Genomic DNA, 24702 nt, shown 5'->3' with positions numbered 1-24702 from the left:
AAGTTTTATTTTTTTTCCCTCTCAAACAAACAGCAAAAGGCCTGTGTTATAAAAGATTAAAATTTTAATCAGCATTATAAATCATTCTATAAATACATGGTTGTCATTTCATTAAGAACGCATCTTAAATAGCAACAGATAACAAACAAGCAGTCGGGTCGGGGGTCACAAACTGAACAAAAACAGCGGAGCAGAGTGAGCTGCTGTGTTTCAGACAGAAACTGGGAATGTGAGAGCCTGGGTTGGGTTTGGTGTCTGCAGCTCGGCTCTCCACGTCATCACCGCTCTGGAAGACATCACAGGAAACGGAAATGAACATTTGCAGAATGGCTGATTTTTGTGCGGCTGAAGTGAACTTACTCTCGACTTTCTTTTTCAGTGGGGAGAGCGCCGCTTTTGCCTGGAAGACACAGAGAGGCTTTCATATTAGCGACTGCGATGGATGCACCGATTGATCAGGGGATGACTGGAATATGAGCCAACATCCAACATCCCAGCTCTTTTTTCCTGCTACATTAGAATTATTCAGCTTCTAAATCCTGTTCTAACTATTAATTTATCTTAATTTGCCTTTTAAAGATCTCTGGTCAATATTTCATGAATTAATACGAAAAAATGTCAACAGTTTTCAGGTTTTGTCCTATTTCTGATCAGCTTTAATTAAATTAAATTCAGTTTATTCATGTTGCACCAATTCATATCAAAAGTCTCAAGGCAATTTACAAAAACAATAATAAAAAAAAACTTCAAATTTCATCATAAATCATTACAATCGATTCCAGATATTAAAATCAGTTAAAAGTTTCCGTCTTGTGATAAAAACCATCTTGCGTAAATATTCAAACCCTTTCATTGTCACTCATTTTGTGATTAAAAGTGATTAAGATAAAGAAGTAGAGAAAGTGGATTCCTGACCTTTTTGATGGCGGTCCAGTCTTCCAGGATGTCGATGTCTCTCAACATGTAGACGATAAACGGCCCTGAAACACCAAACCGGAGCTTTAACCCGACCCGAACGTGTTCGTCCACTGGAGGGTCGCTAAGATTCGCTTTTCTCACCTGAAACTAGAGACACTTTCTTCTTCCTGTCTGAGCGGCCGAGCAGGTTCTTCCTTTTGCATTTCTTTCCTCTCATCTCATCACTCCACTCTGCAGCAGAAACAAAAACTCGTCTGACGTTCATTAGAAACCAACAAAGTTCTGAACATTTTTCTGTTTCAGTCAAAAGGAAGGAAGAACAATGTGAGAACGGAAAGGTGGAAACGAGAGATCGAAAGAAGAAATTCATGAAGAAAGGAAGGAGGAACAATATAGAAACAAAAGGGTGAAAGGAGGGGAAAGCACAAGACAGGGAAGGAAGGATGGAAGTATGAAAGGAAAGAAATGTGGAAGGAAGGACAGAAAGAAGGCATAAAAATACAAGGGAAAAAAGGATAAGGGAAGCAGGATGTAAAGGAAACAGAAGGAAGTGTGGAAGGAAGGTAAATAAGGATAAAAGGAAGGAAGAAAGTGATATAAGAAAAGAAAGGAAAGGCACAAGAAATGGAAGGAAGGTATAAGAGCAGAAGGAAGTAAAGAAGGAAGGTAGGAACAAAGGACGAAGGATGGAAGAAAGGAGAACATGATGGTGAAAGTAAGGAGGAAGGTAGAAAATCAAAACAAAATGAGAACTAAAAGAAAGGAAAGATTAGATAAAGCAGGAAAACAGAGACTCAAGGGAAGGATACATAAAAAGGATCCATAAAAGGAAATAAGTAAGGAAAGAAGGACACACAGAAGGAAGGATGCATTAAGGAACTAAGAAAGGACAAAGAAAAAGAAAATAGATTAAAGATGTAAGGGCACAAGGAAGGAAAGAAGGATGGAAATTTGTCCCAAACATGTAAAATACTGAACCCAAACAGGAAACTGAACCCAAACAGGAAACTCTGATTCCAGGAAGCGGGCGCCATCGTTTCCATAGTTTACCTGAGGTGAGGTCTATGTTCTGCCTGTCCTCCTCCAGTCTGCGAATCTTTTCCAGAAGCTCCGCCTTCATGGCGTCAAACAGCAGGGAGCGCTCGCTCTGCAGCACAGAGACCATCAAACCTTTAGTCACCTGGAGACTTTAAGGTCCAGACGGGTCAGACAGAGACAGAGAGAGAGACAGACGGACAGAGACAGAGAGAGACAGACAGAGACAGAGAGAGAGACAGACAGAGACAGAGAGAGAGACAGACAGACAGACAGACAGACAGAGACACACAAACAGAGATAGAGATGGACAGACAGACAGAGAGAGAGACAGAGAGACAGAGAGAGACAGACAGACAGACAGAGACACAAACAGAGATAGAGATGGACAGACAGACAGAGAGAGAGACAGACAGAGAGAGAGACAGACAGACAGAGACACACAAACAGAGATAGAGATGGACAGACAGACAGAGAGAGAGACAGAGAGACAGACAGAGAGAGAGACAGACAGAGAAGAGAGACACAGACAGAGACACAGACAGAGAGAGAGACAGACAGAGACAGACAGACAGAGACAGAAGAGACAGACAGAGAGAGAGACAGACAGAGACAGAGAGAGACACACAGACAGAGACAGAGAGACAGACAGAGAGAGAGACAGACAGAGACAGAGAGAGACAGACAGACAGACAGAGACACACAAACAGAGATAGAGACAGACAGAGAGAGAGACACACACAGACAGAGACAGAGAGACAGACAGAGAGAGACAGACAGGCAGACACCACTCAGCTCTGTCAGACTCTGAATGACTAAACCACCAGGTGGCGACGTCATTTGGATTGATCCAAGGAAGCAAGATCAATCGTTCTGATCATTTGCACCCAGACAACCTCCTGTACTTATTAGATGAGCTTGAAACGCAACTGGATTTTATTTAGGGGTGTCGGATTAAAAGAAGCTGAATGCCCACCACACTTTTTAGATTTGACACTTCGAGATTAAGATGTGGAAGACAAATACAATCTTTACCTACTTTTTCATAAAAACATGTTCTAGAAAACGTTTCCTGGTTTTTTAAATGGAATAATTGCACTAAATATCGACAAAAAATGACTCAAAATTCAAAAACGTGTAATTTAATTTTGAGTCATTCTTTTGTAGATATTTAGTGCAATTACTCCATAAAAAGTACAAATAAAATCAGAAAAGCAACTTGTAATTTTCTGAGGTATTTGTTCTGTAATTAGGTTGGAGGCTTTGTGCTGCTTTTTCAAAATCACAATAGAAAATTGCAATTTTCACATTAGGTATAAATGTATAAACCTTAAAGGACTTTTATTTTATAGTATTTTCCACCAATATTTGCATGCACCCACTTAACTGCAAAGATGTTGCATCGTTCTGTGTTTTAAAACTCATAACAACAGATAGATATGCATCAAAAATGATGTTTTTAATGCAGCTCCAGAGTTGAATTTAGCTGGATTGAGTGTTTGTGGTGGCTTTGACTCACCTCCAGGTGTTGCTTCGCCCCCTGGATTTCACAGTCGTGCTTGTGTTTGATCACCTGCAGACACAGCTCCCTGTAAACTCCTGCAGAACAAACCAGAGAGGCGCATGAGAGGCATGAGAGCTGGATCGCTTTGGTTTAGAAATGCTGGAATTTATATGTTTGTCCCGCATTTTAATTTGGGTCGGTTCTAGAATAACTTGCATCAAGAAGCTTTGATGCAAGTTATTATAGTTAACTAAAGCCAATGAAACAACAAGTTTTTAACCAAAATAAATAGAAACGGTAATTAATAGGAGAAACCTGTAACTGACGAAAACGTACTAGAATTATAGCTGTAAAAACCTTCATCTTGTGATCCATTTATTAGCCTTTCGGCCTGATTTTACGTCAGCTGTCTGCAAATTACAGTAATTGAAGACATTTTTTGAAAATGGTGTCTTTGTAACATTGTTTTCTATACATCAATTAAGTTTACATAATGACAATACTTTCACCTTTTTGAATTCTGCACTTAAAAATCGGCCAAAAATATAAAAATAATAAAACTACCACTATAAGTAACAAAAGCTAAACTAAAACTGAACTAGATTTAACCAATAATAAAAAGCATCAAACATGCTAAAAATTGATTAAATCTGAATTAGATAAACAAAAAGTCCCAAACTAAACTATAAGGAAAAACCAAAAAACTTAAGAGATCACCTAAAATGATCAGTTTCTCTGATTTTACTGTAAATGTTTGAGTAAAATTAACGTTCTTTTATTCTATGAACTACTGACAACACGTCTCTGAAATTCCAAGCAAAAATTGAGCATTTATTTGCAATAAATGAGAAATGGTCAAAATAACAAAAAAAGATGCTCAAATAAAGCAAAGAAAACAAGTTCATATTCATTCAGAAACAACAATATTGATGTTTTAACTCAGGAAGAATTTAGAAATCAGTTTTTGGTGGAATAACCAGGAGGTTTTTCTATGGAGTTCAGTGCATTGGCCTCTTTGTGTTATCTATTTTGAACTGCATCTATAAGACACACAATAATCCAATACGACAATAATCCAGTTTAAGGGAGGATAAAGTTATCAGTCCTTGTTTGTCGTCATGATGGAGGTTTGATTTACCGGCCACTTGTGTTCGTATCTGCATGCTGTTCTGCAGAGCAGCCAGCGGCTCTCTGTATTCTCCAGCCTTCCCGGTCAAAACCTCGTCCAGCTTCACCTTCACCTGGTTCAGCCGCTCGCGAAACAACCTGCAAACAGCGTGAGGTCGGCCATGTTTCTCAGCTCCATGAGACTGTTTGGGAAAACAACACTGGGGCGCGTTGAGCAGACGAGAGCCTGGGTCGTTTTAACAAGTAATCACATTTTAACCAAACACCCAGACATCGACAAAAGAAACATTTTCAATTCAAAAACCCATTTTTGTGCTAAAATATTAAATAAGCAAACAGTAAAAATATTTGCTACTTGAATAGCTATGCTGATATGCTAACTACTTTTAGCACAACGGTCTTCTCCAGTTTCATCAGATGCTTTTTTTATTCTACAATAAATAATAAATTAATTAATTTGTGTGTTTTTCTCCTTTTTCTCTCTTTCTACCAAAACTGATACTCAGTCTAGTTTTGTGGTCTCAACGTTTTGACAACTTCATAATTCATTTTACTTGTTTTGTTTATTTATTTTGAATATTTTTAATGTCTTTCAGTTCCAGTTTCAAATGTTTGACAGAATTTAAAGTTTATTGATCTTTGAGAGGGTGTAGTTGCATTGTTATGCCGTTACCATAATATCACTTAAAAATGATCTCTAAACAACAATATTATTTTTTATCGCAATAACACCCGGGGCAATTTATCGTCCAGCAAAATTTGTTGTGGCAGGCCAACATAAAACACAATACAAAAGTTTTCAGCTGGGACTTTTGTAAATTAATTTAAAAAATACGCCGATTAACTGCATTTTAACACGTTAAAATCTATTTAAAATGAAAAATCTGTAATTACTTAATTGAAAGTAACACAGTGCTGGCTCTAATTTTGAGACATGTAGTTTGTTACCTCCAAACTATAAGCGCTTTGTTTAGGACAGTACATGTGAATGTATCCCAGTTAGTAAGCAGTTCGTATCTGTAGATATTTTTACAGCACAGCATGGACAACATGAACAGAAAAACAGTAAATTACTTTTCTTTGAGTTCCTGGAACTGTTTCTCCAGATCCATCATCTCGTCTAGACACTCTCCTCTTCTCCGCTCGCAGTCCTCATCGTCCATTTCTTCAGAGAGAGACATGTTTCACACCAGCAGTGCTTTCATTCAAGCATTTTTCCTTCCACAAGATTTTCTACCTGAACTCTCCTCTTCCTCCTCCTCCTCCTCTTCTACCTCCTCGCTCTCCTCCATGTCGCTGTCCCTCTCCTCCACGCTCTCCTCCATCGTCTCCTCTCCTCCTCCCCCCGTCCTCTCAGCATCCTTTGGTTCCTCCACCTCTCCGTTGGCTTCGGGAAGCTGCGATTCTCCGTCTGCCTCCATCTCCTCCTCCGGCTCCCTCTCAGTGGGTTGGGCAGGCATGGAGGGCTGGACGGAGTATTTTACATTCAGAGGAGAGAATAATCACGTTTTATATCGTTTCCAAACAAGCTCAATAGATTGACTCTGTCATATCAGAAGGTATAGAAACTCCTATTTCAAATATAAAAAGATGTTCTTTATCACTGAGTTCAGCTGTTTTATGTTTATCCGAAATTGTTTAAGATTTTAAGACAATTTAAAGTTCCAGAATGTCAGTAAATATTCATGCAATTAAGTTTAGCACCTATTTCTTCAATCACTGATTCTCGAGTGTGATGTTTCAATTTATATTTAGACAGAAATTAATTTGGCAAAATGTTATTGTTTATTTTTAGATTATTACTATTTTATTTTGTTTGTGTGTGTATGAATGAAGGGCAGATACTGAGCCACCTTATGGTTCTCACAGTCTGTGTGAACTAAGCTGCGTAAACATCGGCTTTAACCGGAAGTTAGTATTTTTATTTCTTAAAAATATATTTTTTAAATGGGTAAACTTTTTCAAATTCATTTCGATTTGAACTATGTGACAAAAATAGTAATAAATAAATAGATAATTCCTTTTAAAGTATCTCGAAAGTTTGTGCAACCGCTCCAAACAGAACTTTATTTTGGTAATCACCGGAAGTCAAGCGTTAAAACCCAGGCAGCTTCACCCTTCGTGGCTTCCGTGATGTCATTGAGTAAAAAACGGTAAACGGGAAGAGCGACAGCATTTAAACTCAATTAAACAGCTAACATCACCTTAATTTGAGTTGTATTGAATGTATTTCTTACTAATAAATCCCGAAAGGTAGAAGTGAAAACTATTTCCTCGTATTCTTTTAAAAAGCAGCGGTAAACGGCCAGTGAAGTCAAGTGCAACACTAGCTAACATGGAAACAGCACAGCGAGGGAAACGCTGTTCGCCGCATTTAGTCAACCAAACACGCCTCATTTTGTACAAACAGATGCGACGGTTAATGCCAGACAGTATGAAAGGCGGGATGAAGCCGTTTAACAGCGTAGAGAAACACCGGAGCATCTTTTGGACTGATCTACAGGAGAGCAATAGTAGGATTAACAAACGCCGTTCTTCCCCTCCGAGTGAGCCGCCGATGCCGTTTGTAATCAGATCACCGCCTACCGCAACTGGCGGCCGGCGGGGAAACCCCAAAGCTCACCTTGTCTGGTTGTTGAGCCGCAGAAAGTTTGAAGTTCGGTTTACTTGTTTATTTCCATTGTGAAAAGTACTTCCTCTTCGTCTGGCTCCGCTTCTGTTCGACTCTTTGCCGGACTCAACGAGCCGTCAGTGTAGCCAATCAGCGTCAAGAGGTCCAGTGAAGTTGTCCAATAGGAAAGCCCATCCCGCAAAAGCGTTGTCCAATCAAAATGTAAAAATATTTCTCACAAGCCAATCACATAATGCAATATAGTAATTCTGCATATTTTTACTAAACTCATTCAAGAACAGAAAAGTATTTTGCATAAAGGTTACTCAAGAACTAAGTAGCTGATCAAACTATTTAATTATTATATATTTTTACAGCCAAAAATATAAATTAATATTCAAACGTTGGTGCTTTAAAGACTAAAATAATGAATATAATTCAATAACATAATGTCAGAAAGCAAACTGAGGCAGAGGAAACACTTTTTCAAATAATTTTAATATAGATATCAGAGAAAAGCGCAGTGCAGTAAAAATGTAGTATTTCTTTTTTTACGAAACGTTAGTGAAGTAATTATAACTAATATAATGAGTTACTACACTGACTTTAATGTGACATTATAAATATTTAATAACAGAATTTAGCATCTATAACCACAGCGTAACAGTTTTAGTAGAAAAACTCTTTGGCAGACTGTGAAACATGGTGGTAGCAGTATCATGCTGAGGGGGTGTGTTTCTTTAGTAGGAGCAGAGCTGAACTGAGCAGTTTATTTAAATCAAACCATATTTTTAGTATTTAATTGCTGCAAAAAAATTGACAAAGTATTAATTAAGAAAGGTTTAGTAACACAGATTTCAGATTTTAATTTGTATAAAATTGTGAAAATTGTGCATCATTTCCTCTCTCCTCACAGTTAATATTTTCTTTTGGTTGGACACATAAAATCTGTGTTTGCAACCAAAATGTGAAAAACATCAAAAGGCTAGTTGGCAATTTGAAGACCTCAGTAAATGAGAGGAAATATAGTTTGTCAATAATATATTCTATGAATAATGACATCAAAATAAACAGTATACAAACCTTCGTTTGCTCGCCTGCTACCGTAGAAGAAGTTTTATATTCGCAAGCAGAGAAAAAAATAGTGGTAGACATGTTGTAATGTTATTTCCAACCACCAGATGGCACCAAAGTAACGCTAAGAGCCAAAGGTGAAGCAGGTTCAGAATGAGAGATTACCAACTAACTGGCTTATTTTTGTGAGAAACCACTCCTTACAGTGTTTGTAACAGTTGGCAATAAATGGATGTGGAAGACTTTTGTCCAACTTGTCTTGAAAGAATCGTTTTAATGGACCTTTTTCACGGCAACTGGACGGCAAATCTAAACTGGACTTATTTTACTTCAACGCCTTCATTGATGTGTTCATGTCAATGCAATAAGAATTATAAAATGTGTAACTAACCCTTTTGTTTCTTTGTATTTCAAATATCCAATCTCAAGTTGTGTGAATCACTGTAAATATTTGTTACTCATGAAACATACAGAGATGTGCAAATGTCTTTAAAAGGCAGTTGGATAATTTACAAAAATTTATTTTTTAACTGCAGTTCTCTTCAAACTTATGTTTTAAAATTTTTCTCCTTGATGTTGTCTTAAGTATTTATTTAAATCAATGTATGGTGTACAATCATAAAATATGAAATAGTTATGGATTTCTTTTGTTTTTACTAGATATTGTAAATTGTACTTGATTTGTTTTCCTTGCAATTCAACTTAATACAAAAAGAAAGTCAAGTGTGCTGCTAAAGTGTGTTTTAATTGAATATTTTTTGCAAAAGTCTAAACATTTAACTTTTTACATAGCATTACAACAATACAGAAATAATTTAGTCTGCAACACAAAATGGGCCTTGATAATTTGCCAAAATACAACAGTTGTGCCAGATTTGATTGACAGTTCCTATTGAAGTGAGAGGCACCGGGGAATCCCAGATGTGGTAGCACTTTACTCTGGCGTTTGCTCGCTCCACAATAATCCGCAGCCGAGCAATGGTCTGGGTCTCCTCCGTCTCTTCCTTGCTGAACTGACCAGGATGCCTAAATGGTGGAATGATGAGTTTGGCTCCAACTTCATGAAGGAGGTCTTGAATGAGGAAGTCTTTATCTGCCATGACTTCATCTCCCAGCTCAAGTAGAGGAAGGATTCCACTGACCTTCGTTATTTCTTTGTCGGAGACGCAGCCTGTGTACAACGCTGAAAAATGTCACCAACCCACAGGGAGCAACTCCAATCAGCCCTTTGAGAGTGGTGTGGTTCTTGTAGGCAGAGAACGTTTCAGACTGTAAGGTGGGGTGATGGCGTTTCCAGAGCAACTTCTGTGCAGTCCAAGATGACATGGACATTTGGAGAGAACTTCAGAAATTTCTGAGGCATATTGGCTTTTACCTTCTCACAACTAATCCACAGGTTGATGGAAGAGAACACAATGAAGAGGTAGTTGGCCCAGGTGAGTCACTCAGCTGACAGTAGCTATGTTGACTTGAAACATGTCAGCAATGAGCTGCTCCTTCATGCCCACTGCTACCCTGAATGAGTACATCAGGAACTCATCAATCAGAGGCAAATTTTTTACAGAAATTAAGTTTCTAGATGCATTTCTTTTTTTCTAAATTTTGAAAATGGTAAAATTTGCACACAAAAAAACTATAGTTTCTAAAAGAAAGTGGTCTGTTACATAATGTACCAAGTTGTTTTTTTGTTTTTGTTTGTTTTTTTCAGCACATGCTTCCTCTCCAAATTTCTGTGCTCTGGTCCAGTACACCAGGCGTGATGCACAGGGTGCATTGGACTCCCACAAGATCCGGAACACACATTCAGATGGAAATTTGGTGTAGATTCGGATCTGGTCATCAGAGGCACAGTAAAAAGTGTGGCAGACAAATCCACTTTTTGAAGTCTGGCCTCCAACTCCTTCATATAATCCAGAGCTTCATCAAAGTGCACCTGTAAAACCACAAAATAAATTATAAAAACATACGGTTAGCAATAAGTTTTAATTATATATTTTAAACTTTACTTCTGTGAAGATCAATACATGTTGTGAGTCGGAGCATGTATGTATACAGCCATTGACTTAATCTCTCCACAAAATACATAACCACATAATTTCATTATTATGTGATCATAATATTATTATGAAATTATCTTACATGGAAAATATATACAATATACTATCTTTTACCTGCGGGTGGGTGTGCCGTGTAGTCATGGTCCGCAGTAGCATCTTCAGCCTGGCTAGCTTTCTGAGAGGACAAACGTTTCTTAGCCCTCTCGAAAGCAGACTCTCTCATTGCCGGTGCAGTGAAGTTATTCCAGGCAAACAGGAAGGAACAGATCCACTTTTAAGGCGGCTGGTGGTGGACCTAATAAAATCCTCCGGTGTGAAGTGGCGGCTACATACGAAAGTGCTCCCCGTCTTTATGCAAAAGTCCGGACCTTCATCTCTTCAGATCGCCTGGATCCACTACCTCCGTTGGTCCGGATCCGTCGGGATCATGATATGACAGATAAGGCTGTTTTCTTGCCCCACATGAACAACCAGGGACTCAACAAAAGCAACTGCGCCGAGACTGAGCCATTTTCCTAGCCTTTTAAAGCTAACGCTATAGCCAGCGGAAGTTGTCCAACCCACATCCGCTTTATATAACGCATGCGTACAACAGCCCCGGCACCACGCATGCGCACAACCGCCCCGGCACCACGCATGCACACCGCCCCGGCCCACGCATGCGCACAACCGCACCGTCCCCTGCGGTTGGATGTGCTGTGTAGTCATGGTCCGCAGTAGCATCTTCAGCCTGGCTAGCTTTCTGAGAGGACAAACTGCAGTTTCTTAGCCCTCTCGAAAGCAGACTCTCTCATTACCGGTGCAGTGAAGTTATTCCAGGCAAACAGGGAAGGAACAGCTCCACTTTTAAGGCGGCTGGTGGTGGATCCGCTAACAAAATCCTCCGGTGTGAAGTGGCGGCTACATACGAAAGTGCTCCCCGTCTTTATGCAAAAGTCCGGACCATCATCTCTTCGGATCGCCTGGATCCACTGCCTCCGTTGGTCTGGAACGCATGATATGAGAGATAAAGCTGTTTTGTTGCCCCATATGAACAACCAGGGACTGAAGAAAAACAACTGCGCCGAGACTGAGCCATTTTCCTAGCCTTTTAATGCTAACGCTATAGCCACCGGAAGTTGTCCAACCCCACATCCGCTTTAAAACCCGGAAGTGTGAAAAAGGTCTATTCCCAACAGCACAGCTCAGTAGGACTGAAGCGTCGACTTTGAATAGGACACCTCCAAAACTATAATTAGCTAAAGAAAAAAAATAGGGAATCCTGAATCAAAAATATATCTTAAAATATGTTGAATAATCCAACAGTAGAACTAGTACTATAATTATAATTATTAAGGAATTATTGACTTTAACCAAGCTCCTACATCTTGTTGAAAAGTTACTTGTAACTCAGCTTTGTCTCATTTCAAGTGTATTTGTACTAAAAACTCGATCAAAACGTTAAGATTTTGTGTTTTTGCAGCGCTGAGGTCAATTCTGTAACAAGTTAATGCTATAGGGAATTTAATTAAAGACAGGAAAAAAATCGATTTCAAATGTTTTTATTAAAGTTGCATAAAAGAGTAACAAAATTGGGCAAAAAACGAAACCTGTTGTTGATATTGCTACATTTGTTTGTTCTAATCATTGTCAAAAAAATCAAAGCAAAAACACTTCCACCATTACTCTGTCCTGCATGGTTTAGCTCTTATGTTTAGCATCAATGATAATCACTTGACATTTTTTTGTACTTTTTTCCTCTTTTTTGCAATTTTCCCCAACAGTAAAAAAACAAACAAAAAACAAACAGACATATCAATAACAGTCTAAGAAGATATATATAATATATAATCCAAAACCTGAATTTAGAAACAAAAATCCACTCAGCTACTGATTGAAGTTGCCTAAAACAATCCGACCAATCAGAGAAACCGCCGGGAGCTCAGTTCGGAGACGCCACAGGTGAAGGCAAAAGCAATCGCACCAGAAAAATGCATCTGAATGGATTCTTTTTGTTAGACTAAATGTTGTTTCAAGGCTTGGCATCAAGAGGTGCGATGATCGAGATAAAAACAGACCAGACTTAAACAGGTCCGTGTGAAAAGCATTGCTTACCTAAACAGAGTCGCTTTATAAAGGCCTAAGTATTAAACACTCACTTCTAACAAGAAAAAGAAAACATTTCAATACAAGAAGCGATAGATCAGAGAGTCTCCACATGAAGCAGAGTGTCTTACAAAAGAGTTGAACTTTCCATTTATTCGTGTTACAACCACAAACCTCAGAGTTTAAATGGGATTTAATTTGATAAATTCAAAGCAGTGGATAATTGCAAAGTGGTATTAAAAATGAGTCGGATATCTACAAATAAAATCTCACAAGTGTGGAAGGCATCTGTAGTCAGTCCAAAATAAAATCCCATTCATCTGACAGAGCTCTGACCACTGAAAAAGGAGACTTACAAAAACACTTAAAATTCACACAGCAGATGTTCGAATCTGACTTTTTATTTTACCAAAATCAGATTTTAATTTTGCTTTAATGACGTCAATGACGTAAAAGTTGGATAAAATCCGATATCACAGTTCAGGCTGCGAATGCTTTGAAAACTGTTAGATACAGTTAATGTGGCGTTAAATTACCAGGGGACTCTCAGCTGGGTTTGACGTCAAAACAAAAAAAAACAGCCAGAATTTCAACATGGCGGCGCCCAGACATCATTTTAAGCTTTGCATTCAAAAAGCAAACTCCACTTCTGATTTGTTCAGTTTAAAGCTACAGCGATTTTAAGACACAATCTTAGATATGCATCTTGTTAAATCATCATGTCTCCAACACAGATTTCTACTGTTGATGCGAGAGGCGGCCATATTGCAACAGGAAGTACGCTGTGCAAGTCTTAACTGGGGGTAGTGAAGTTGCTCCCAGTTTCCCAGAGGAAAATCTGATTTCAGAGGGAGTTCTGACTGGGAAAACTGGACTTTTCCAGTTCAGAGTACAACTGAAACGCAGCATTAGTACCACTCATGGAAGAGGCACAAATCAGATTTATTCGCGGTGCAAAGATCACAATGAGAACGTCGCACATCTCCTAAAATGCAATAGAAGCAAATTAATCAAAAAAGCAGGCATTGTAGCTCTGTAGGAGCTGCAGAAGTCCACAGCTCAGGTGGTAGAATATGTTGACTGGAAAACTATAAAACCTATTGGTGCACCATATTAGGATGGTGCACCAAGAAACCACCAGAAGTCCAAATAGCATCAACCCATATGGCGGAGACAGGAAACACGTGGATGAAGACATCTAAACTTTAAAAGTAGTTCTACAAAGCAGATTTTCTTACAGTTCATAATTATGCAACACTTTGTCAATCTATTAAATAAAATCCCAAAAAACTACAGTGAAGTTTCTGGTTGTAAAAGTCATAAAATGTGAATTATTTCAACCCATTTCTGCAAGGCAGAGTAGATCTGCTCAGCAACAACAAAAAAAGTACTCCTGTTTTTCTTTTTTTTTTTGGTTTGTGTAACATAAATTATACCTAAGGCAACATCTGTTTTTGTTTTTTGTTTTTTTAAAATCTTTTTAAAGAAAGAAAATGGAGTAAATGAAGGGAAGAGGATGAGAAATGGACAAATGGTAGGAAGGAGTGAAATGAAAGAGCAGCAGTCTGAAAATGGGCCGTAGTGGAGAGAAAGGCAGACGGTAAAATGCCGGTAAATGTCTGCGCAGACGAACTGCAACATGTTGATGCTGCCGTTGGCCGGCGGGTGTCGGTCTCTGATCTGATTGGTCGGCGATCAGACACAGATGGCTTATTCTTTGAGATGATTGGCAGGTGCCAAGAGAAACAAACAAAAACAACAACAAAAAAAATGGCTAAAAGATGAGAGAAGTGACTGCTCTGTTCAGAACAACGTGACAATGTTAGGGTGCTGTGGTTTTAAAAAAAGGCAGCTTTTTACAGGGCTCCCTCTTTACGACTGTCAGGGTGTGTATGACAACGAGAAATAAAAAAGGAACCAGTCCTTTACCAAAAAAACCCCAGACAAGTCTGTCCTACGTAACAGCAGAATATACAGGCCCAAAACACTCCATACTATGACAGATGTTGCTGTACATTATGTTGCAACATACACTAATAGCAACACGGATGTACATGTGTGTGTGCAGGCTGGATTGAGGAACCAAAATTCACATTCAGCCTATAAAAATAAACAAAAAGAAGAAGAACAAAAACCCACTTCTAGTCTAGCTTCAAATAAAAACAAAAACATTTATTTGAAGGTCTAAAACCGGCCTTGCAGCCAATCGGCTGACCAGTGAGTCTTTCTAAAGGTTCAATCACTATTTCCAGGCATCAAAGTTTCCTCTTCGCTGTACTAAAGATAGATTAACACGACGCTTTGTGGTCAGAGGTTCAGATTTTCTTCTCCCAAAAATGACACAGTGCTGGGTTTATTTAAAAGGGCATATATCATCATATAATAGAGCCAGAAAACCCTATGAAACATAAACACTACATCCAAGTCTTTTCTAAGACTCTTTTGAATCACGCCTACTGAAACAGGAAGGCACTACCATATATGGATAACCACGTAAAGTCTGAAAATGTCTGGTGGTAATCACAGGACTACATTTTTAAGGATTATGTGGAGACAGATAGCATGAATGAGAGATTTTCAAAAGTGCTGCCCTAAAAAACGAGAAGGACCTCATTGCTGGCACCGTAAAAGATACATTCTCCTATAAACCATCCTTTTTCATTTTCTTAAGGATGTCTTGAGGTCATTTAATTACGTCTACATCCTTAAGGAAATTAAAAAGTATGTGTTTTATTCGAGAATTTATCTTTGACGGTGCCAGGAATGCCGGAATTAATACTAATGAATTAATATTAATGCTGAGAGTGGAAATCCTTCTTAAACATGAAGATATATCACAGATTTCAAAAGAAAATAAAACCGGGAGACCATAGATAATATAGGAAATAGCGCCCCCTTCACGTACTGAGAGCAATGGTCCTGCTTCCAAATAAGGTAAGAGACTGACAGTCCTGCCCCTTTCTGTTTGCTGCAGGGAGGTGTTCTTGTAAAGAAGAACCAGAGCCAAAGCGATGAGGAGATGAGACGAAAAGCAGGGAGTCAACAGCCAGACCGAGGTGGTGGTTGTTTGTGAGCTTAAAGTTTTAGAAAATGCTGTTTTTTTCATTAATTAGCATGATTTTGTTTTATTGTTTATAAGTCAAATGAAGGAGAACAGATGGAGTATCTTTGTCAACAATCGAGATACCAATAAACGATCTGATGTGTAATGATGGCAAAATGTGATGTTTCGATTTTTCACTGAGCTCTATGGTGTAAAGCACTTTGAAATGCCTTGTTGTTGAAATGTGTACAAATAACATTTGATGTGATTTTTTTATTTTATCTCAACTTGCCTTCTAGCCACAACTAGCGTAGCATAAGATTTTTTTTTTCTTTTCTGGCAAACATCTTTACTTTTAAAGATGTTGGTCAGAACTGGAGCAATAATTGTACTGGTTCAGATTTTTATCCCAAGTTCTCCACTGTAGTTGATTACAGGAAGACTTGCTCACCGAGCTTTTAAATCCCTCTGAAGTCTGCCGGTTTGTTAGATCTCCAATGTCTTGGACGTTTCATTTTTCATGCTGGAAAGAGAAACATATAAATTCTCACTTTATGATCCCAAATTTTACACTCTTCAGCAACTTTCAGCTGCGTTACATTTCCTCTTCCTGTAACTTTATATTTTATTTTACTTTTTTTTTACATATTTCTCAATTTTAGTAATGAAATGAATCCAACTATTCTGGACCCAGATGTAGTTGCTAAAATGATTATACATGCCCTTTAAGAGACACCAAAAAAGTCTTTTTGCAGCACTGCCTGTGCTTAGGTGGCAAAAACAGAACCCCAAAAAACATTATTAAAAAAGATTAAGTGAAGTGACGATCTCCTTCAAACAGAACCAGGAAAGGGAAAAAATCTCAAACAAGTTAAAATATTCACATAATCTCGCTGGTGGAGGCTGAAGTGTTTCATCCTCAGTTTTCACTCCGTTTTGTATTTTACATGTTCTTCCCCGCTTTTACAGTAATTATGGGACTCTGTTCCTCCTCATTCAGATGGGAAGGTGGGAGGAAGAGGAGGAATATTAGGAGAAGAGTACAGTAACGGCAGGAGAGGAAACAACAGGGGAGAGGAGACACAAGCCGCAAGGCGAATCATTCATTTCTGCTGATGAAAGAAGTCCAGATCCATCACGGTACACGCAAAAAACGAAGCGACTCAGACAACTATGAGCAGAAACAATTACAACATTTCAACAGAGGAAGAAGACCTTAAATTAAAAACGTGGGGCGTGGAGGGAAGACGAGACGGAGGGATGGAGAGGAAGGGAAAACGTGGGGAAGGTTTGGACGGCATCATTTCTTCTGAGGCGTAGAGAGCTTCTGCATTCCTCTGATCTTGTCAAGCAGCTCTGAGATGAAATCCTGCAGAACGACAAGGAGAACAGGAGTCACAAGGCGTGAACTTAAACAGGAAATGGAGAGAAAACACAGGAGAGAATCAAACTGCTTTACCTCAGTGGGTTTAAAACAGTCAACCAGTAAGTCCTGTAACACAGAGAAATGTCACACGAGTGGAAAGTTTGTTCTGTTTGTTTCTGGGCGTGTAAACCCACAGGGTTTCCTCACCTTGACCCTGGCTGCTCGCTCAACGTCACTGGGCATGTCCAGCAGCTCATCCACGTCGATCTCCAGCTCTGGGATGGCTTCCTCCTGCAGCAACCAAAACAATATGGAGACTGCAATGAGCAACAAACTGGCTGAGTTCTGCCAGTGATGCTCACTTTAAACACTAGAGGGCAGCAAACATCCACTGAGGGACGAAAGAGACAAAGAGATCCTTGCGGCCACCATGCTGTCTGAATGTTTAGAAAAGGAAAACCACCAGTTTGACAAAAGATAATTATTACTTTTGTGTATTTCCGACGCTGGCAGGAAGTGACTGCACCAGACTTTCAAAATACACAATTTTTAAAACCAGAAAACTCTACATTTTAAAAACGAATCATATACATTTTTAATTATCTACAGCCAGGCTTCAAATGTAAAAAAATGAAAACATAATGTGACCAAACAAGGAGCAAAATCAGGCCAAATTTAGCTGGACAATAAATTTCCTTAGAAATATTTGCAATAACTATAACATTGTCCGTTTGATACTATTTTCAACTAATAAAATGATTGTATTAGTGGCATATGAAAGCGAGTTCAATCTCTTCAATATAAAAAAACTTTTAAACTGGAACTGGAAAACATTTCAAATATCCAAAATAAACAAACAAACTAAAACGAAACAACAATTAAAACAAATTTTGAAGTCTCTGTGAGAAAAATTGTTTTTTAAAAAATAATAATCATTCAGCTTAGACAGGGAAAACAGGAAAAAGAGGAAGGTTGTGCAAATCTCTTTAACAACTCATTTTAATTTATCATGTAATTGATATATTTATTGTTTATTGTGAAAGTGTTTCGGTGGAACTCGATTGAACCTTTTAATTCGGTTAATTTTGAGATCTGTAAATTATCAAAATTATTCACGTTTGAATCAAAAACAATTTACTGACAAAACAAGCAACATTTTCAATTTGAAAAACCTTTTCGCTGCTAAATTACTGAATAAATAGACATATAAACTCAATATCAAAGATATTTATTGCTTTCTATTCATTTTATTTTTCAACCATCAGATTAAAGTGCTGTTTCACCCATTTAACTTACAAATTTATCACCTGTTTTTCAAATAGTGTTTGAATTCAGGTAATTTTTGGCTGCGTTCACACCAGGCCTGTTGTTTAGTTCACTTTTTAGTTGAACTGTTTGTTTGCATAGAAAGTTCGGTTCTTTTAGGTAGGTAAACTAAATAAAGGCAAACTAAATAAATCTATCTCTGGTCTCGGTTTGGTTCAAGTGAACTCTGGTGCGGTTTGAGACCGCTCCAAAAGCAGGAAGAGGACTACAACGCAGGGGATTGTGGGTAAATACAACCTAAACAAACACACATAAAGAGAGAAATGGCTTGTGCTCCTTTGCTAAAAACAAAAGAGCAATCCTACAACCACTAAAATTCATTTTTGTTTACATTTCATAGGACATTGCGCTCAGGGTCTTCTTCAGAAGTTTTTGTCGTTGGTGCAGCGCCCCCACAGGTGAGGAGAGGAACAGGTTTTTCAACACAGTACGGTGTGAAAGCGAACCGCAGCAACTGAAAACTAACAAATGTTGCAACTTTGGCTCCCAATCAAACCGTGTGAAGACGGATAAACTGCCTTCCATGAAGTCAGAGAAAATGTAAATAAATCAAAAAATGGCGGCAGCAGTGAGTCCACCTTTTGTGTGCTTCCATTATCATAATCCCATTTCTCCATCTTTCAAAGACATACCGGCTCAGTGTGCTTTCTGTCAAAGCGGTACAACACAACCCCCCCAGAAAACCTAGCAGACACATTCATACCAGCCCTCATTTCCTGCTCTTTTCAGCTGAATTGCTACCCTACACTCATGATGTTCTCCAGGAATCTCGCCGTCGCTCCGGTCCTCCCCCTCGGTTAGAGTTGCCCACACCAGCTGTCTCTGCACCTGCCCGACTGAACCCCCGGCTATCTCACCACACAAACACGGCATCCAGAAGCAGCCGACAGGGAGGCGCAGCATGCCGAGTGTGCACATTGGAGTGTCAGATTAACCCGCCACTCTAGATTTTGTCTTTTTTTGCAGTGAAAACTCGCACATTTCTTCCTCTTTTCCAATGTGAGGCTTAAGGAATTACAAAATGAGCTAAATAAGTCTGAGCTGGAGAGTGTGTGTGTTTAATCCTGCACAAGACAGCCTGGGTGTGCGAGATAGAGACTGAAAGTGACAGACGGACCTCGTGTCAGCAGAGCGCTGCATGCAGACTTAATGTAAGCATCAAAGTGGGCATTAACACCAGAGAAATATACATTGATGCACAAACTAGGGCCGTGTGATGAATCTGTTTTGTCGAATTTTTGGTTTTGGACAATAAAATAATGATAATTTGATCATTTTTATATTAAAAAATGTGGTGAAAATTTTGGACTATTCGCCAATGTTTTCGTTATGTTTCCAAAATTCACAGTGATGTTATCGCAAGGAGGGCGGCCATCTTGTTTTTACAGCTTCCATTTATTTGAACTTTGAATTCAGGTTATATCTATGACTAAATGTAAGAGTCTGGCGAAGACTTCTTTTTTATTTTTCCCAAAAATAAAGTCATACTGTTACAAAAATACAGCTGTAGTAATCTGAGAATAAAGTCATGTGACAATAAAGCTGAAATAATATAAGAATAAAGTCTTTATATTACCAGAATACAGTTGTAATATTAGGAGACTGAGGTAATAATTTTGTGAAAATCTCAAAAGAAAAATTATTTAATTTATTATGCGAGCTTTTTCTCATAAAATTTTTTTTGTCTCACAATTCTGAGACGTTTTTCTCATTAAAATGACTTTTTCTCGTAATTTGGTAAAATTGTTTTTATTCCGCTGGTATTATGTCTTTATTCTCGTAATTAAACAAAAATTATTGTAGCCTGGCTCTGGTACACAATCATGCAACTCGAAGAAGGAATGAGTAAAATATAAAAGACACGTTTTAGAGAATATTTTCTGTCATCTAATTTCTAATTTTTATTTTTTAAAAAGTGAGAAAAAAATTGGAGATTTAATTTTTAAGTCATATTGCTCAGCCTTGGCGCTAAACTAGGCTTTTCACCAAAACAAACTTTACTGGATGATAAATTGCCCCAGAAGTTGCTGCGATAAATGATACTATTGTTTTGACACCATTTTAATTGATATTCTCAAAGATCAATAAACTTTAAATTTAACACTAAAACTAGAAAACATTGTAAATAAACAAAACAGGAGAAAGAAACAATAAAATGAATTATAAAGTCTTCAAAAAAGAGTCTAGTTGAGACCAAAGGACCAGACTGAAGACTTGAATCATCCAGTTTTTGGTAGAAAGAGAAAAACGCTAAATCATGCCAATGGAAATTATTGAGCTTGTTTTTAGTTTACCATGCGATTAATTGATTTATTGTTGCTTTATCCTGTTTCTAGCCCTGAGCTAGCTGAAGTTTGACACAAAGAAGGATCTGCCCAACACGAGGTCTCCATGCACGTCGAAAAGCAAACTGAGCAGAAACAAGGATGCCAACAATCCAGCAGACACGCTATAAGAATCCACCTTAAACCACAAGTTTAAAGTTCTGGCCAGTTAAAAGATTAAACATGACGCAGCCTCGTAGACGGTGATTTAACAGGCGGTGTTAATCTGTGGAGCGGAGGGGGAAGGGAACGCCGAGAGGAAGGAAGGTAAAAGGTTAAGGAGCGCAGAGCTGAGTGGAGCGCTGCGAGGAGGCGAGAGAGAGGGACGCGCTGTGGAGGGGGGAGGCCGGAAGACAGGCTTCAGAGAGGAGACACAAAGAAAGCTGGGAATCACGAGGGAGGATTTCCAAAACAATCCTCTAGACTGACTGACTGCGAGCCTGAACTGCTGTCTGCAGACAATAAAAAAACTGTTAGGCCGGGACGTGGATCAATTCAGAGAATAAGGATGAAGAGGTCGGCTTTATCCTGAAATACCTGCAGAAAATCTCATAAAATGAGCTTTCTCTCAACCTTTGATGCCGACCACAGAAGAGGAGAAAGACTTCACAAAAGTTTATTTCATCCAACCAAGGAAAGTGGGGAAATTTAGATTTTTTTCTTCAGTAATAAACAACTTGGGCTGAAACGATTAATCAGATTAATAGCGATGAATCGATTATTGAAATAATCAACTAATTAATCATTAACTAGACTCAAAAACATGGAAAGCCACTGAAAGAACACGCTCAGAGCAGTAATTAAACCAAAACTGTTAAAAAATATAAAATTTTTGCATTTAAGATAAAAAAAACCCACCATTGTCTATGAATCTGTTTCCCCCAAAAGCAGATTATGTAAAAAAATTAATCTAACAAGCAACTTTTACTGACCAATTATTTATCATTTTATCCAAAACATAGTCAACATTTTAGTCCTACACAAGCAGAAACATGTGGAAAAACTCAATTTTTCACATTTCTGCTTGTAATGATATTTGATTATTTCCTACAAATGATCAAGTGTAAACTAAAGGAACACTGCCGCTGCACTTTATGCAATAAAATGTTTATTTTCTTATTTTAAAAAAGGATATTTATCATTTGTATCTTTTAATGTCGTCTTAATATTTAATGAAAAATTTAGTTTCTTCTGATTATAGCCATTTCTATAATGAATCAAATTTTTTCCCTAATTTGTTGAATGTATTTGTTGGGATAAAAACTGGCTGCTGCCACAAAAGGTTTTCCTGTCCTTTAAAATGTATTTTTAAATGATGCACAGATTCTCTCTTTTTAAACTAATTTATATAGATTCTGTGGTGAAAATGAGGAAACATCACTGGGTGCATTCCAGATTTATTCATCCCAAAGGGAAATTCAGTGACGATTCAAATTCTTCACATCTTGGCAAAGCTTTCAAACCCAGTTTTCATCTCAAAGTTGTTGTTTGGACTTTAAGCATAAATATATAAACTAAGAAATCCCATTTTCTTTAATAGCAGAGCAGCCATGTCTTATGTGTCGCCACCTGAGTTAGTAGAAAGTTTAATTGTGATTTCTAATTTCCTCGTAGTGACAGCATCAGTGCGCTGTGTTACCTTTGGTTATTGGGTCGTCTCTTTCCTTCGCTCCCAGATTTAATTCCTCAAACAGTTTGACTGTAACTCCTCTCCATGTTCTCTAAACGTGAGGATTTAAACCTCTGAATCCTCTCTGTTTCTTTTAAGAGTCAGCCACGCAGTTTTTTCTTTCTAATCTGCGGGTACTGCTGAAAAAGTCCGCAGCTTTAAACGGATTAAACATTTGCAGCTTCAAGCCGCATTCTGGTAAAATCTTACAACAGATCTGAGTCCATTTAGGACGTTAATTTTTTAAATGTAACTCTTCACCGCCACAGGACGACACAAAGAGACGGGACTCCAAAGCAAAAGCTCCAGGTGTGGATCAGAGTAACCTGACCGTCTGTGCATGGTGACATCCAGCCTGAATGCTGCAACCAGACTCTTGCACCTTAATAAGTAACACAAGCAACACATTATGATGTAATTAGGTCAGCATCCTTGTAGAACAACAGTAAAAACTGCTCTGATTTCTGGAAACATCTCTGGATGTTGAAAAGACTGAAGATGCATTTAAGTTTCTCCAATTAGGCTGACTTGATTTATTCTTTCGGATTTGAATAAAACTTCTAAACACTTACAGTAATTAAGGTTAGTACACATTTAACAGATTAAACAAATCTAGAGTTAAAAGAAAGAGTTTTGCTCTCATTGTAGCTTTTTCACACCACTTCCAGATTTTAGTAAATCTGATTCCACTGAGGCTTTATATCAGGGTTTCTGCTTCATCAACTCAAAATGTAAACCTTTTTAAGATCTTAAATGTTAACACTGAATCACACAACGCAATAAAGATGTCAGTGTGACTCAAACAGAGCCTGACAGAAAAGTCCAACAAGAAAAAAAATACAGAGAAAATACAAGATTAAATTGTCCTGCCATAAAATTTAATTTTAAGGCAAACTTACAGTTTTAAATTAATTCAAGACATTTGAGGCATTAATTTAAGGCTGCAACTGTAAGTTTAAATGTCTGGTTGATTTAAATAGTTTTCACATGAGCCACAGCATCATGCAAATTAAATCCTTTGCATTTTCACTTCTGGTTTTCCGAATTCCTTCAAGGTGCTGAACCTTTTCACTCAGCGAGCTTTAAAATTAAACGCTGCTGCATCTGGGGTAACACTTGATCTGTTGGACGGTTAAGTCAATCATCCTTTAATAAGTTCACAAATGCACATCTGGGTAATCCTAACTATTACGTTTATATTCTGCCTGTTTAGAAACAACAGGCAGGAGGGAAGACATCCATTTTACTCAACACTCACTAGACTAAAAAACAACTTATATCTCTGTCACTAAAAACATACAGAGAAATGTGATTCTTAGGTTGCGTTAACCAAAATCTGATTCTTGACAACCAGACCTGCTGATAAGTGACCATCTATACCTTCCCAGTATTAACTGTGACCCCTTATTGCTCCGACTAAGGAGCAGACCTTTAAGTAGGTCAGATATGGCCACCTACGGGGACTACACATCCTGTTTGATTCATCTGAAACGATCTGCGTGTCGACAGAAAGAAACCGCTCTGTTGTGTAGAACATGTATAAAAACTCAGATTGAGTTTATAGAAGAGCTGTTAGAAAGATGATAAATAGCCACCTTAGCTGTTCTGCTGCCTCAGTAACAAACTGGGATAAAAATAACCAACTACAGGATGGCTAAATGCCCGTTGTGCAACAAAACACTCACCGTCCTTTGGCTGAGCATAAAATGGGGACAGACAGGAGTGAAGGGGGCAGAAAGCTGGAAGCAAAGTAGAAAAACAGTAAGATTTCACGTTAATTGCCTTGGACGGCTGCTAGAAATCTGAACTTTTTTTACTTTTAAAAACTGTTTATTGATATTATTTAAATGTACAAACTGGAAACTCAGGAGAGGAAGGCTTTAAATGCATAATGTGCAAGGTTTCACTTCTAAACCATAAATCTGTTTTGAGCAGCTCTGATTATTCAGGCGGTATTTGTGAGCGTGGCGCATTAAAAGAACAGCTCAGAGCTGTTTGCCTTGGCACAATGAGGCAGGTACACGTTATGTTTGGACGGACACAGGCAGATAAATACACACCAACACTCTGCAACTAATGCGTACAAATATGTGGCCGATTTACAGCTATCTGACTTCAGCTCTGCAACTAAGCTGCTTATGATGATTATGAAATATTATAAAACTCTGAATTGTGCAAGTCGAACAATTTCTCAGGCAAAAGGGAAAAATTGTGCAATGATTGCGGCTCTTATTGAGGCTAAGAAAGCACCCAAAGCAGGTCGAGCAACAAATCTTCATGCATGAGCAGAAACTTATGGAGCAATCACAGATGTGCAATAAAACAGAATTTAGCAAAAATACAAACAAATAATGGTGAGCAGGGTGAGTATTTCTTCACAGTGCTCAGCGTCATCTTCTGACAGTGAAGTTAAGCCAACGTTCATTGATAAGGAAACAGTTGAAACACGTTTGCTGCTGAGCTGACAGGCGAGTAATAAAAATCTGGGAGATTTGTCTTCCAAAACCACACAGCTCTTTTAAATTGTTTTTGCCTGTTAGTTAAGCAGATTTTCTGGAAGTT

General features: G+C 38.2%; 2 protein-coding genes across 2 annotated transcripts in view; both read right to left on the bottom strand.

The window, feature by feature from the left end:
* Nucleotides 1-48: 48 nt before the first annotated feature.
* Nucleotides 49-7324, bottom strand: brms1 (BRMS1 transcriptional repressor and anoikis regulator). The gene is made up of 10 exons (XM_055050943.1): nt 7209-7324; nt 5823-6051; nt 5660-5750; nt 4596-4723; nt 3473-3552; nt 1969-2065; nt 1060-1149; nt 916-980; nt 361-400; nt 49-286 (listed from the first exon to the last, which is right to left on the bottom strand). Exons 2-10 carry the CDS (start codon nt 6043-6045, stop codon nt 279-281), a joined length of 822 nt encoding a protein of 273 aa, XP_054906918.1. The 5' UTR covers nt 6046-6051; nt 7209-7324; the 3' UTR covers nt 49-278.
* Nucleotides 7325-11852: 4528 nt separating this feature from the next.
* Nucleotides 11853-24702, bottom strand: part of ppp1r14bb (protein phosphatase 1, regulatory (inhibitor) subunit 14Bb) — a 34223-nt gene continuing 21373 nt past the window's right edge. Inside the window, exons 2-4 of the mRNA XM_055051153.1 lie at nt 17029-17112; nt 16915-16947; nt 11853-16824 (exon numbers count right to left, since the gene is read on the bottom strand). Of these exons, the coding sequence (XP_054907128.1) occupies nt 16756-16824; nt 16915-16947; nt 17029-17112 (186 nt within the window). The 3' untranslated portion in view covers nt 11853-16755. The remainder of the gene's footprint in view (nt 16825-16914; nt 16948-17028; nt 17113-24702) is intronic.

The sequence above is a fragment of the Poeciliopsis prolifica genome, unplaced genomic scaffold (genome assembly GCF_027474105.1).
Source record: "Poeciliopsis prolifica strain line A6 unplaced genomic scaffold, Auburn_PproV2 SCAFFOLD032, whole genome shotgun sequence".
Lineage (NCBI taxonomy): Eukaryota > Metazoa > Chordata > Actinopteri > Cyprinodontiformes > Poeciliidae > Poeciliopsis > Poeciliopsis prolifica.
The sequence above is the reverse complement of the archived record's forward strand: the minus strand, read 5'-3'. Positions and strand labels throughout refer to the sequence as shown.

Excerpts from the sequence above, each read along its gene's own strand:
- brms1 (XM_055050943.1), bottom strand. The coding sequence starts at position 6,045 with ATGCCTGCCCAACCCACTGAGAGGGAGCCGGAGGAGGAGATGGAGGCA. Across the intron at positions 2,066-3,472 it reads GGGCGAAGCAACACCTGGAG|AGCGAGCGCTCCCTGCTGTT; the intron begins GTGAGTCAAAGC and ends TCTGTGCTGCAG. Across the intron at positions 1,150-1,968 it reads GAACATAGACCTCACCTCAG|AGTGGAGTGATGAGATGAGA; the intron begins GTAAACTATGGA and ends TTTCTGCTGCAG.